Here is a 12,949-nt window from a genome sequence, read left to right on the forward strand (position 1 = left end):
GCATTTCTTCCCAAAGTGTTCCTGACTGTGATCAGGATGTGCTCCTATCTCACAAGCCACCTCTGTTTTTTTACAAAGTGAAATAAAGCCATTTTTGTGGCTCTTGTTTCCCCCCATCTCAGGTTTGGCTGAGAACTTCAGTTTTATTCTTTCTCAACACGTGCTTCTGGAAAGTGCAGTGTTTAAGAAAAATAATCTAAATCTGGGTAAAAGAAAACGAAATGGTGCTCAGAAGCAGTAATTTTGGTTTGTGCTTTGTTGGTTTTACTTATTTAACAATGTCCTAGAGAAGGACATTTTTAAGATTCACTTAGATTTATTTGGCTGTCCAGCTTCCACCTGTGTACATGTGTAGGGTTTGTAGTGCTTCAAATAAATACCAGCGGAGTGAGAGAGGTTTGCTTTTTTTAACCTAAATTAACAGCAAAGTATGGTGTAATATTCTCTTTGTAGCTTTCACTTTAGATAGGGAAGTAGTTACTTATTGGGATGTTGTTCACCAGGCATTATCATTTTTCTTCCCAAATTAGATTAAGCTATTAGAACAAGAAAATGAACATTTGAACCAAACTGTAGCTTCTCTAAGACAACGCTCCCAAATTAGTGCTGAAGCGAGAATGAAAGAAATTGAGAAAGAAAACAAAATCCTTCATGAGTCTATAAAAGAGACCAGCAGTAAGTTAAATAAGATTGAATTTGAAAAAAAACAAGTCAGGAAAGAACTGGAACACTATAAAGAGAAAGGGGAGAGAGCAGAAGAACTGGAGAACGAGCTTCATCATCTAGAGAAGGAAAATGAAACATTACAGAAAAAAATTACTAACTTAAAAATCACTTGTGAGAAGGTAGAGGCCTTAGAACAAGAGAACTCAGACCTGGAAATGGAAAACAGAAAGCTGAAAAAAACACTGGACAGCCTGAAAAACCTCACTTTTCAATTAGAATCCTTAGAAAAGGAGAATTCACAACTTGATGAAGAAAATTTAGAATTGAGAAGAACAATTGAATCCTTGAAGTGTACAAGCATTAAAGTGGCACAGTTGCAATTAGAAAACAAGGAACTGGAGAGTGAAAAGGAGCAGCTCAAAAAAAGCCTTGAACTCATGAAAGCCTCATTCAAAAAAACAGAACGCTTGGAAGTTAGCTACCAAGGCCTTGACACAGAAAACCAAAGGCTACAGAAAGCCCTTGAAAACAGCAATAAGAAGATCCAGCAATTAGAAAGTGAATTACAAGATTTAGAGTCTGAAAATCAGACTCTGCAGAAGAACTTAGAAGAGTTAAAAATCTCCAGTAAGCGCCTGGAGCAATTGGAGAAGGAGAATAAGCTGTTGGAACAGGAGACTTCTCAACTGGAAAAAGATAAGAAGCAGCTTGAAAAGGAAAATAAAAGGCTTCGACAACAAGCAGAAATTAAAGATAATACTTTAGAAGAAAACAATGTAAAAATTAGTAATCTGGAAAAGGAAAATAAATCTCTGTTCAAAGAAATAGTTGTATACAAAGAGTCGTGTGTGCGCCTGAAAGAACTTGAAAAAGAAAATAAAGAGCTTGTGAAAAGAGCTACCATTGACAAGAAAACCCTGGTCACACTAAGAGAGGTAAGCAGAAATGAGCCTGCTTGTATAGAGAGTTTGTGGAGAAATTGTATCTGTATTTTCTGAAAGGAGTTTGTGGTTTGCATTTCTTTAATCTGTATACTAGTCACATCTTTGCTGGTTACAGTAGGGAAAGTGTTAGAGAACCACATTTATGTAACATAATAAATGGAATCATAGAACCACATTACACTTAATTCATGGAGCTGTTAAATGAATGTTCAGATGCTTCACATTAGTATGTGTTCTGGCTGAAAGATTTCCCCTTTACTGGGAAAGGGAAGCTCTACAGAAAAGAGGGAATGATACCATATTCTAGTTAAAAGTGTATTACCTGTTATATCTGAAAGCTAGCAGCTGGAAGGAGAGTTAACAAGTTGTTCAGGTCATGCAGTGATAAAAGACTTGCCTCGGCACTTCTGGAATTAAGGCTTCATTATTTTATTTATATGATAATACTGTAATTTCTCCTGTGTAAGGACTTGGTGAATGAAAAATTGAAGACACAACAAATGAACAATGATCTAGAAAAACTTGCCCACGAGCTTGAAAAAATAGGCTTAAACAAGGAGCGTCTCTTGCATGATGAACAGAGCAGTGATGACAGGTGAGAATGTAATAGTGTAGATATGAGAATCTTTTTTATACATAAAGATGAAATGGTTTTACAGACTGGGTGTATGCATACAGATTTTAAGGAGCATTAATAGACCCAAATTAGAACTCAGTATTCTTTGCAATTTATAAGATAGTTAATGTTCTTTTATATTGAACTCTATGTGAAAGTGAGCAAGTTAACACTTTGCTACTAAGAAATCTCTTGAACTATGTCAGTAGATGCCAGGTAATGTATGACTAAAATGGTTTATGTTGTAGTTAGCTGTAGGAACAGTAGCCATAAAAGAGGATAGGCTCAAAGTGTTTGGTTTGGTGTTGGGTTTTGTTTGGGTTCTTTCCCCTTTTTGACTACATGACCACACTGTTGTCACATAGTGGTTACTTTAAGCTGTCTCCTTCTTTCTTTACAACTACTTCCTTCTCACTTTTCCTCCTGAAAGGAAGTTGTTTGCATTCCCACTTAGCCAAGGCTGGGAAATATCCAATACTTGAGCATCTCAAAAAGTTCATCCTGGCTCTGTCACTCTACCACACCTGCCACTACACAAAGTAACTACTGTCCTGACATCTGTTTTCTTTACTGTGTGTTGTGTTCTACCTTTTCCTGCAGGGGTTTAGGGAAAATTCATGACAGGAGAAAAGCAGACAAATGTGGGCTTCTAGCCAGTCTGCATTTCATGGTGTTGTCATGATCTGTCGTTACAGCGGGTGGTCGTGAACGTGCAGATTGATTGTGGGCCTTCTGTGGCGAAAGAAAAGCAAACCATTTTATTTTTCCCTTTGGCAGTTTCCCTTTCTTGCTGTCAGTCCTCCATTACTGGCATGGTGCAAGAATCTGTTACCTTGTGTTTTCTACTAGCGTGTTTTATCTGCCTTTCTCATCTTACAGATCAGTTGTGTCAAGAAAAGACCTCAGGACTTTGACCAGTATGATTTCTTATGATTTAAGCATTATTGGTTAGAATACAGTGCATAGTATGTATGAATAGGGGTGAATGTACCACACAAAGAAGAACCAGTACTTGAGCTGAGTTGAAGCTTAAAATGCTTAGGTGAAGAAGTGCAGCCTGAGCAATATTTGTCTAAATCACATTCTAGATTACAAGTGGTTGGAAAGAGTGCTTCCAGAAAGGGAGAGAATATTGTCTGATAAAGACTTTTTGTTTGTTTGTTTTTCCAAGTTACACTACATGAAAAGTTTTGTGAGTCTGCTTCTATTTTCCAGTTGATGACATTTGTCCTTTGCAAGTGCTCATACCTCTAAAGATCAGATGTTGGGGGTTCACTTCTGATAGGTTAGTTGGCTTGTGACGCTGTATGACTTTGGGCCATATAACTCTAGTGTTTCCTTCATGTTTTACTGAATTACTGTATATCAGATCTATCAATTATCATTTGGAAGAAAATTTGGACTTGCATGTCTCTATGGAATGGGGAGTTTCATCTGGCTTTCATTAGATTATAATCTATAAATAAACTTTTAACATACTTGCCTTGCAGCAAGAGATAATGCCTGTCAAAAAAGAAGTCCAGCATAGACCATGTGAAAGCAGCACACAAACAAGTGCAGTATTTGGTGGTAGAAGATACTTGGATATCAGGCAGGGTATGATGTGTCCATTTTGGCTGATCTGTGTGCAGCAAGTATTATAGCTTGAAGATTACCCAGAACGTTCTTTAAAGCCTAAATCTGAGCTCAGGTTTGCAGACAAATAGTTTTGGATGCGAAGTCATTTGGGCTCTGCTATTGTTTTAGGCTTGTTTTCAAACCATAATGCAGAACTATCTTGGACAATTTCATGTGTAGCTGAAAGATTGTGAATGGGGAACATATGTTCTTAAAATCATTGGTTTGAAACTTTCCTCTGCCACTGTCCTGCCTTCCTATTATTTTCAACTTTTTAATTAATCTAAAAGATATCTTCTAGTAATTTGTAGGTGAGGGATTAGCAATTATTTCATCTGGCCTTTAGAAAAACGAGATCCTTATGGCCAAAATTAGCACTCAGTGTACTTTTAGTCTGTCTTTCTGCATGTGTGTTGTTGTTGAACATTTTGGTAGCACTTCAGACTCTTCTTCTGGGGCCTGAGTTGACAACATATGATAAATTGTTTTCTGTTTCCTCTTGGCTTTATGATGGCTGTAGTCTTTAGAGAAAAGATTAGTCCATTTTGACTCAGCCAATATAAAATCCACAACTGTTAACGATGAGGAGTGCCACAGGTAGATGGAGATTTGCTCTCTGTTATGCCTTTTTCCGTCTTTGTTTTCTGTGTAACTGTGTAACTTCTTAGTAAGAGAAATTCCTGTTTGTAGCTGAATATATGCTTCAGTGCAAGAAGATGAAATACTATCTATTCTACTACTCATGGCCTGCATACCATTTCTTAAGTCCCTGAGCATTTCTTGTCATACCTTAAAATCAAAGACTCTCATCCTGCTGCATGATGCTACTGGACAGCTTTCTACTTATTAATTCTCTTGCCAATGGTCTTCTGCTCCAGTTCCTGACTTGATCTAATGCTGTTGTCCATTCAGGAGTCTCTTGCAATCTATTCTATTCACTAAACTGATAGAGTCTTCAACAGTCAAGATTACAAAGGGAGTTATTAGTGGTTTGGTTTACATTCTCCTCCTGTGGGGAGAACTGGAATGTTTTCCAGGTTCTGAGCTCATGTACAGTGACTGAACTCCTTGAAATGTGAGCATGGTTTTCAATATTATCTAAAAAGGACATACTGGTCTGAATTAATATATTCTAAATGTGACCACTGCTTTCCCAGACCTGTGGTTTGGGTTTTTTAGGTGCTCTACAACACAGTAAATATGGTAAAAAATGGAAGCTTTACACATCAGGAGTGGTAACAGGCTTAAAATATCAGCAGCTGGGCTGAGTGAGCAATTGGTACATTCATACATCAAATTAGTATGCACCTGCAAAGTACTGTGTTCCTCCTCCTTCCCTAGTGCCTCCTCTTGTGAGCTGTCAGGAAATGGGAACTGATGACAATCTTGTTCTCCAAATACTTCACATTCTACTTTAGTTCAGGTCCCTGCTGGGTTCACTGGAGGGGAGCCAGAAGGAAGAGTGCTGTCATCACACACGCACTAATGATCCAAGTAAAGCCAGCATCCCACTGGTGTTGTTGAATGTGGCTTTTTGTATGTCTGTGCTTTAAAAGAAAGAAGGGTTCAAAAATGGTTTTGACTACTGTCTTCTGTTTGGTTTAGACATAACACAAAATTAATGCTGAAGCGTCCTGAATAGTCAGCATTCAAGCATTTTTGAATGTAGCTATGAGACTGCTGGTTCAGAACATTTTCAATGTAAATACCTCCAGTAATTTTGTTTTAAATACAGTTTTTTTGTGTGTGATGTGTTGACCAGTAGGTACAAGCTTTTGGAGTCAAAATTAGAATCCACACTGAAGAAGTCCCTCGAAATAAAAGAAGAAAAAATTGCTGCTTTGGAGGCTCGCTTAGAAGAATCAAGTAACTTAAACCAGCAGCTCCGGCAGGAACTGAAAACAGTAAGAATGAGAGTTTTTTCCTTTAAGATTAAATACTCCTGTACCAGCTGTTGTTATTTCTGCACTTGACCTTTTCATCGGCAAAAGATGGGCATTGTTGGGGTAATGTAAAGTGGGACAAAGGTATGACTGCTTCTTAGGACTGCAGTAATAGAGACCCAGTGTTGAAATCATGTGAAATGTTGTGGAGTTTATTCATTGGTCATTGAATATGTCAGGTGGATTAAAAAAAGGGATGTGAGAAGTAGTCATCCTCAGTTAGTATTTTCTGATCTACCTTGAAGAGCCTGAGTGTGGATGGGTTAAAAAAAAGGCAATAAAATCTCCTTGGTGGTAGGAATTTATTACAGCATTTGGGGGATACAATTGGAAACACTAAAATACAAAAGAAAATACAGATCTGTTGCTGTTAGACAAGTGCTAGGGTTAAACTATCCCTATCCATAAGTAATTTGTGCATCATGTCCCCCCAAGAATACAGAAAACAAATATACAAATACAGTAGCACTCTTCTTTGAAAAGTAGTATTGTCATGTCATGTCATGTCATAAATCAGGATGTAGAAAATGGAAAGTGCTAAACCTAATGTGAGTTGTCCCAAATAATTTCAGGTGAAAAAGAACTATGAAGCTCTCAAGCAAAGACAAGAAGAGGAAAGGATGGTTCAGAATTCTCCTCCAAGAAGTGGAGAAGATAATCAATCTGTCAATAAGTGGGAGAAGGAAAGTCAGGAAACTACGAGAGAGTTACTGAAAGTTAAAGATAGATTAATTGAAGTCGAAAGGAATGTAAGATGTGGTTTTAATATTACTCTTGATATTAATGATTTGTTTTGAGCCATTTCAGTAATGTGAATGATAGTATTGTAGGGAAGTATGCAATTTGTCACCTAATTTGTGTACTAAGCAGAATCTGAATTAAATGTAGCTTGTGAAGCAGCTATATTCCACTCTGACAGATGTAAAGCCCCTGATGAGCACTTGATGGGAATGTGGAAAGATGAATTTGGCCTTTTGAATCCAGATATTTCTTAAATCTCTGTTATATAACCATTACTTACATGAGTCATGGAGATTTCCCTAATGTTTCTCCATAGGTACAATATTAGTCACCCATTTCTTCAGTTTTAACCTGCAGTGCTAATATTCCTGTGTGCGTCTTTGTTATATAAGGTGATTTACTGTTCTGTTCCACCCTGTAAATCTCCACAGAGTCATGCTACTTTGTTTTAGAGCAACAGAGGTTTGTCTTTAAGTTCAGTAAAAAGCTATGAACTCAACTTGGGTTTTGTTTGTTTGATTTTAATGTTTCAAGAATGCCACACTGCAGGCCGAGAAGCAAGCCCTGAAGACACAATTGAAACAACTTGAGACACAGAATAGCAATCTGCAGGCTCAGATTCTCGCACTTCAGAGGCAGACTGTTTCTCTACAGGAACAAAATACAACTCTACAAACTCAAAATGCCAAGCTGCAGGTAATATTTTCCTATTTTGCTTTCAAAATAAAGCTTTAAAGCTAATGGCAATCAGGTATTGCAAGTCACTCTTCACTTCTGGTACAGACACGGAGAAGAAAGGCATATGCACTAAGATAATATTTTCTTTGCTAATCAAATATAACATGTCTAGAAGCTGATTTTAATCCTTCATGTTTGTCCAATTTAAGCTCTTGTATTTAGGATCAGTTTTCTAACTTTCAAATTAGGTCAAGGAACCTGTGTGTCCAAAGAGACTCCAGTAAATTTAGTATTTTGTCTATTTTTGTGAAGAGAGTTTAAAAAAAAAAGTAAGTAAAAGCCATACCTCAGAGGAAAATCCAGATGTGATCCAGAAGTACAGAAGACTTGAGACAAACCCTTTGGATACTGCTGAAATATTGGGATGATTGAATTCAGATAATTCAGCGGCACAAAGGCAGCGTGTGACCATGTGAATTATAGAAGTGGTTGCCCACCGAGATCTTGGGGCAAAAATCCATTCTTCATACTTCAGCACTGGTATTTAAAACATCTTTTTTTTTTTCCCCTCTCTCTGAGATAAATGAAATATTGATGGATCTAACCCTCTTTGGAGCTCTAAGAATTAAAGTTATCAAAAGAGGGAATAGAGAGTCCACAATTCAGCAGAAATAGTAAACAATTAAATGATGGAGGGTGGATGGAAATGAGAGTGAATGAATCTTCAAACAAGTAAACCAATGTTTTTGTCAGTGCCTCATGTTCTTATCCTGCTTCTTTCTGGAAAGCAGAACACATTTGTACTGCAGATGCACTTTTGATCTGTCACATTGAAACCTAATTAGTGCACGGTACTCCACTTCATAACTGCAAGTCTGTGCACAAAACAGAACATTTGTGGACATGCTGTGTCTTGTTTAGGCTTTAAAAATCAGTGGGTGTGGGCATGGAGGTACACCACTTTAAACAGCTGTGGATATATCCTTGGGACTCAGGATATGGTTGTGCAGTTCATGAGGCAATTAAGAAACTACACCACTATTCCTGAATTTTTTGGCAAATGGTATCACAACACACTCAGAGTTCTATCTGAAACCTGGAGGATAAATTGATTGTAGATATTTGAAAGTATTTGGGCTGTGAATTGCTTTCTGCCTTTTTTATAATGGCTTAGGGTTTTTTCTATGAACTTCACCAAGCAATGTATTTTTCTTCTGTCATCAAGTATGACTGAATGATGTTGTACCAAGCAGACTGAGAAAGGGAATTCTGTTCCTCCCTTGAAAATTCAGTTATTTTGCTTCATATCTTCGGGCAAGTTGCAAAGCAACTCCCCATCAAGTCCAAATCAAAATGAAGGGTGAAATACGTTCATGAAAATAGGAGTGATTAAGTGCAAACTAAGCTGGTCTGTGGGGGCTATATCAGAACTGTTCTTGGGCAACTGTAATTGTTCTGTTTCTTACAATGCCTGTAAAGAACATGCAAGAGAAAAGATGTCTTAAAGGATAACCGGGACTTCAGAACTAAATCAGACTTGGAATTCAGTCTGGGAAGTTTCACAGCATACACTTGCCATCAGATGTTACTTCATTTCCACCGAAAGGTTTAGCTTTCTCATCTGTAACAAAGAATGCTGCGGTTCCAACAGAAGGTGATTTGTTCCTTAGTAACAGTGTGCACTGGAGTGATAGATTATTTTTTCCCCTCCATAAATAGATACCCTGAGAGTATTAGAAGAAATCTCAAGAAATCTTCACCAGTAGAAAGGGATAAACAAAATCACCGAGGCTATGAAATTAATTTCTAGCTCTTTTCAAATGCTTACAACTGCAGGTTGAAAATTCCACCCTCAATTCTCAAAGCACATCCCTTATGAATCAGAATGCCCAGCTGTTGATCCAGCAGTCTGCTTTAGAAAATGAAAATGAAGGTGTGCTCAAGGAACGCGAGGACCTGAAATCATTGTATGATTCCCTTCTCAAAGACCATGAGAAACTGGAACACCTGCACGAACACCAGGCTTCCGAGTATGAATCTCTGATTGCTAAACATGGAAACCTTAAATCTGCACACAAAAATCTGGAGGTGGAGCATAAGGACCTAGAAGATAGGTAAATACTCATATGCATAACTAAAATTAGAGTCTGAGCAAAAGGCAGAAAATGCCTGTGTAATTGGTATGAATGAAATTAGTGTTACTTAAATGTACCATTAAGCTCTGGAAACTTTGAAAGATTACTCTTAAAAAAAATCCATGTTTTCTTGTCCTTCCATAAAACATTAGAAAGTATTTCTGTTTGCAGGTACAATCAGCTGCTAAAACAGAAAGTGCAGCTGGAAGAGTTGGAGAAAGTGCTCAAGATAGAACAGGAAAAAATGCTGCACCAGAATGAAAAACATGAAAGTGTAGCAGCAGAGTGTAAAAAGCTTCATGATGAAAATGAAAGGTAAAACAAAAGTCTGATGTGCATATTAACTCTAAGCACTTGACCATACAGTCTAAGTAAGTATTGTGTCCCCTTGCATTTCTCAATCCCTGATGCTGCAATTCAGGATATTTATGATCCATAACTGAGAGCAATTCCACTCTGTTAGTCTGTGATATGGCTATTGTAGAAAAACTGAACAGCAGGAAAAAGAGCAAAAACCACAAGAAATAATGATTATATCCCAAGTATATTGAATTCCATGGAGCATCTTGAGCACTGAACAGCATGCTTGTGAGCTGTAGAGGGAGTAAGCTGCTCTGCTTACTGAGAGGCGCAAGATAACTGAGTTTAGTGCCAGCAGGTGTAGAAGTACAGTGAGTGACAAAGCCCTGCCTTGACTCTTGGCAGCTGGCCTTAGCTTGCTCTAAGTAGTTTGGTTTAGCAGCAGACTTTATGTAGCATGATACTTCTCCCCTCAAGAAGAGGCATGAAGGTCTGTTCACTCATCGGGGAGGCTCACTATTAAACGCCTCCTACCTTTGGTGTTATGTGAGGAGGATTATAGGAACTGGAGGTTGTATTTGGAAAGGGACGTGGCAGGGCTCAGCAGGGTGTCCAGAAATCAATATACACGTTCTTCACAGTTGCCACAGTTTGGATCATTCCTGTTTACTTATTGTTCTGTGTTTGTGAGAGATTCTTGCTATTCCATAAGATTCTTGTATTTTGAAAAGTGGCATTTTAAAACTCCTTGTCATGTCCTCATTTGGACATCCTTCTTTATTTTCAAATATATGGAGAACCCAGACTGTGTGTCTTAAAGGTAGAATGCATCCTTAAGAAAATTAAAGTGAGGTGGCTTCCCTACAGTATGGGATACTAAGACATTTTTGTGTGTTCTGTGGAGTAGTACAGAGCCTTGGCAATTTGTGTTTTACCAGGAATGTGAGTCGTGAATAGAGTTCCTTCTGTCTGCTTGTATTCTTTATGGTGTCTTTTCCTTCCAGGCTTACTCATACATACAGTCAGCTCCTGAGAGAGAATGAAGTTCTCCAAACTGATCATAAGAATTTGAAAACATTATTGAACAGTTCCAAACTAGAGCAAACACGACTAGAAGCTGAGTTTTCTAAACTCAAAGAACAATACCAACAACTGGATATCACATCAACAAAACTAAACAATCAATGTGAGGTATGTGAGAATTATGCTCTTTTTTCCATGACTGATATGCTTCTAATACTTGGATGTTTTAGTATTATACATGTTAGTATTTGTAGATTCCTAGCATCATATGAAGTGCCTGAGAGCTAGTAATTTGGTTTATAGATAATGAAGTGGGTCTGAAGACAAGATAAATTTGCCTGTTGTACAGGCTTACGGTAGGTAAACTGTTTAAAGTTTTGTAAAGCATCCAAGAGGCTTTTATCAGTCAAGTCATGATTTGGTTAAGTTTTCTGTTTGAATTGACTATCAGAATCCATTGTAGACCTGATTTTTGGTAATAATCTGTGTGTAATATGCTCACATATACATGTGTGTACCATTTCATATATTTTAACAGCTGCTTAGCCAGCTTAAAGGAAATCTGGAGGAGGAAAACAGACACCTACTAGATCAAATTCAGACATTAATGCTACAGAATAGAACGTTACTGGAGCAGAATATGGAAAGCAAGGATCTCTTCCATGTAGAGCAGAGGCAGTACATGTGAGTTTTTCAAACAATCCAGTTCCTGTGATGAGGAGAGTTACACTAATACCTTTACTTTTAAGAGAAAGCTTCTGGTTTATATGTACAGGAGTTAAGTGGTGTGCTATTTCTGAAGTGTTCCTCTTTTTTTAATTACAAAATGGGAATTGCGTATGTCCAAAAGATAATTCAAACTTGCAAGCATATTTCTGGTTCTAAAGGATTAGTACAACTTTGTTACTGATTGTAATTACTGATGATACAGATGAGGAATAGAAATGGTTTTTATTCCTCATTCTACTACCAGCAAAGTCCCTAGGTTTGTTTGCAAACTTCAGTGAATTTGAGAGAAGAGGAAAGGTGTTTGTCTGAATGATTCTGGTAGAGGCTATATGCTCTCTGTTTGAGGTAAAAAAGGGGAAAATGCTCTTGTGTAATATAGGCAGATGGAATTTTTTGTTGTTTTATATTAAATATGAATCAAAAGACTTCTTATTTGCTGTGTCTCATATTTTTTTCAATAAGAGAGAAGAATTCCTCATGCAAAGTGCCCTGAAACTCATGAAAGTTTTTGAAGCATACATGATTGTTAATTTTCTGTTTGCAGTGACAAGCTAAATGAATTAAGACGACAGAAGGAGAAATTGGAGGAGAAGATAATGGATCAATATAAATTTTATGAACCATCTCCACCAAGAAGGTAGTGATGAATGTGGTTTTAAAATGAAGAGACATCTAAAGCATGACTTACCTGTTCTGTTCTAGCTGAAAATCAACATTTCATTAAAAACAAAGGGAGCAGAATCCTGTCTGTGTTATTACATACAGACTAGGAAAAGTTTGAAGGCAGAAGTAATGATTATAAATGCAATTAATGTACTGTATTCTTGCTAACAGGAGGGGCAACTGGATTACTCTGAAAATGAGGAAGCTGATAAAATCTAAGAAGGATGTTAATCGTGAACGCTTGAAGTCTGTGACACTTACACCTACCCGCTCAGAATCCAGTGAGGGGTTTCTTCAGCTGCCCCACCAGGACAGTCAAGATAGTTCCTCTGTGGGCTCAAACTCTCTTGAAGATGGCCAGACTTTGGGGACCAAAAAAAGTAGCAGTGAGTACTGCAAAACATCCATTAATGATCCTTGGCTAAATGATTACAAAGTAAGAGGTGCTAGAAGAAGCTATGTGTTTGGGGGCAATTTTGAATACATTTTTTTATGTCTTTAAGAATTAAGCCTGAATTCATTTATAAATGACCGATTTATACTCAGTTCTTGAAAGTCCTTGAGTGGGCAGGAACTAGTTTCTAGCATTTCTGTAGCTCTACATGTGAAAACATATTTATTGTGCACAATGAAGGAGGCACTGCTGCTGGGTCAGGTGAGCAGAAATTTAAACCGAATGTCAGATGCCTGGTACCCTTTTTTTGTTTCTCCCCCATCCCAGCATGAATCCTTCTCCCTGTCCTGAAAGTGCTTTCTAAGATGTGGCCAACATCCTTTAGTTGCTAAAAAGATCTGTCTGAAGGTGTTCCTCCAGCACCTCATAAAACCACCAGTGAATGTTGATAATACTTGAACATGCAATATGGAGAGTAAATATAGAGATGTAACATGTTA

At 37.6% G+C, this 12,949-nt stretch overlaps 1 protein-coding gene across 13 annotated transcripts in view; it reads left to right on the forward strand.

The window, feature by feature from the left end:
- Positions 1–12,949, forward strand: part of CCDC88A (coiled-coil domain containing 88A) — a 78,715-nt gene that overhangs the window by 46,465 nt on the left and 19,301 nt on the right. For 11 of the 13 annotated variants that reach the window (XM_068153294.1, XM_068153295.1, XM_068153298.1 and 8 more), the window contains exons 16-26: positions 531–1,601; positions 2,078–2,205; positions 5,606–5,747; positions 6,359–6,535; positions 7,062–7,223; positions 9,042–9,319; positions 9,512–9,655; positions 10,645–10,831; positions 11,202–11,347; positions 11,937–12,029; positions 12,227–12,441. In XM_068153294.1, the coding sequence (XP_068009395.1) occupies positions 531–1,601; positions 2,078–2,205; positions 5,606–5,747; positions 6,359–6,535; positions 7,062–7,223; positions 9,042–9,319; positions 9,512–9,655; positions 10,645–10,831; positions 11,202–11,347; positions 11,937–12,029; positions 12,227–12,441 (2,743 nt within the window). The remainder of the gene's footprint in view (positions 1–530; positions 1,602–2,077; positions 2,206–5,605; positions 5,748–6,358; positions 6,536–7,061; positions 7,224–9,041; positions 9,320–9,511; positions 9,656–10,644; positions 10,832–11,201; positions 11,348–11,936; positions 12,030–12,226; positions 12,442–12,949) is intronic. The other 2 variants (XM_068153296.1, XM_068153292.1) reach the window with 1 other exon arrangement.

This window comes from Melanerpes formicivorus, unplaced genomic scaffold (genome assembly GCF_026170545.1).
Source record: "Melanerpes formicivorus ecotype bairdi unplaced genomic scaffold, bMelFor1.0.p_v2 SCAF_25, whole genome shotgun sequence".
Lineage (NCBI taxonomy): Eukaryota > Metazoa > Chordata > Aves > Piciformes > Picidae > Melanerpes > Melanerpes formicivorus.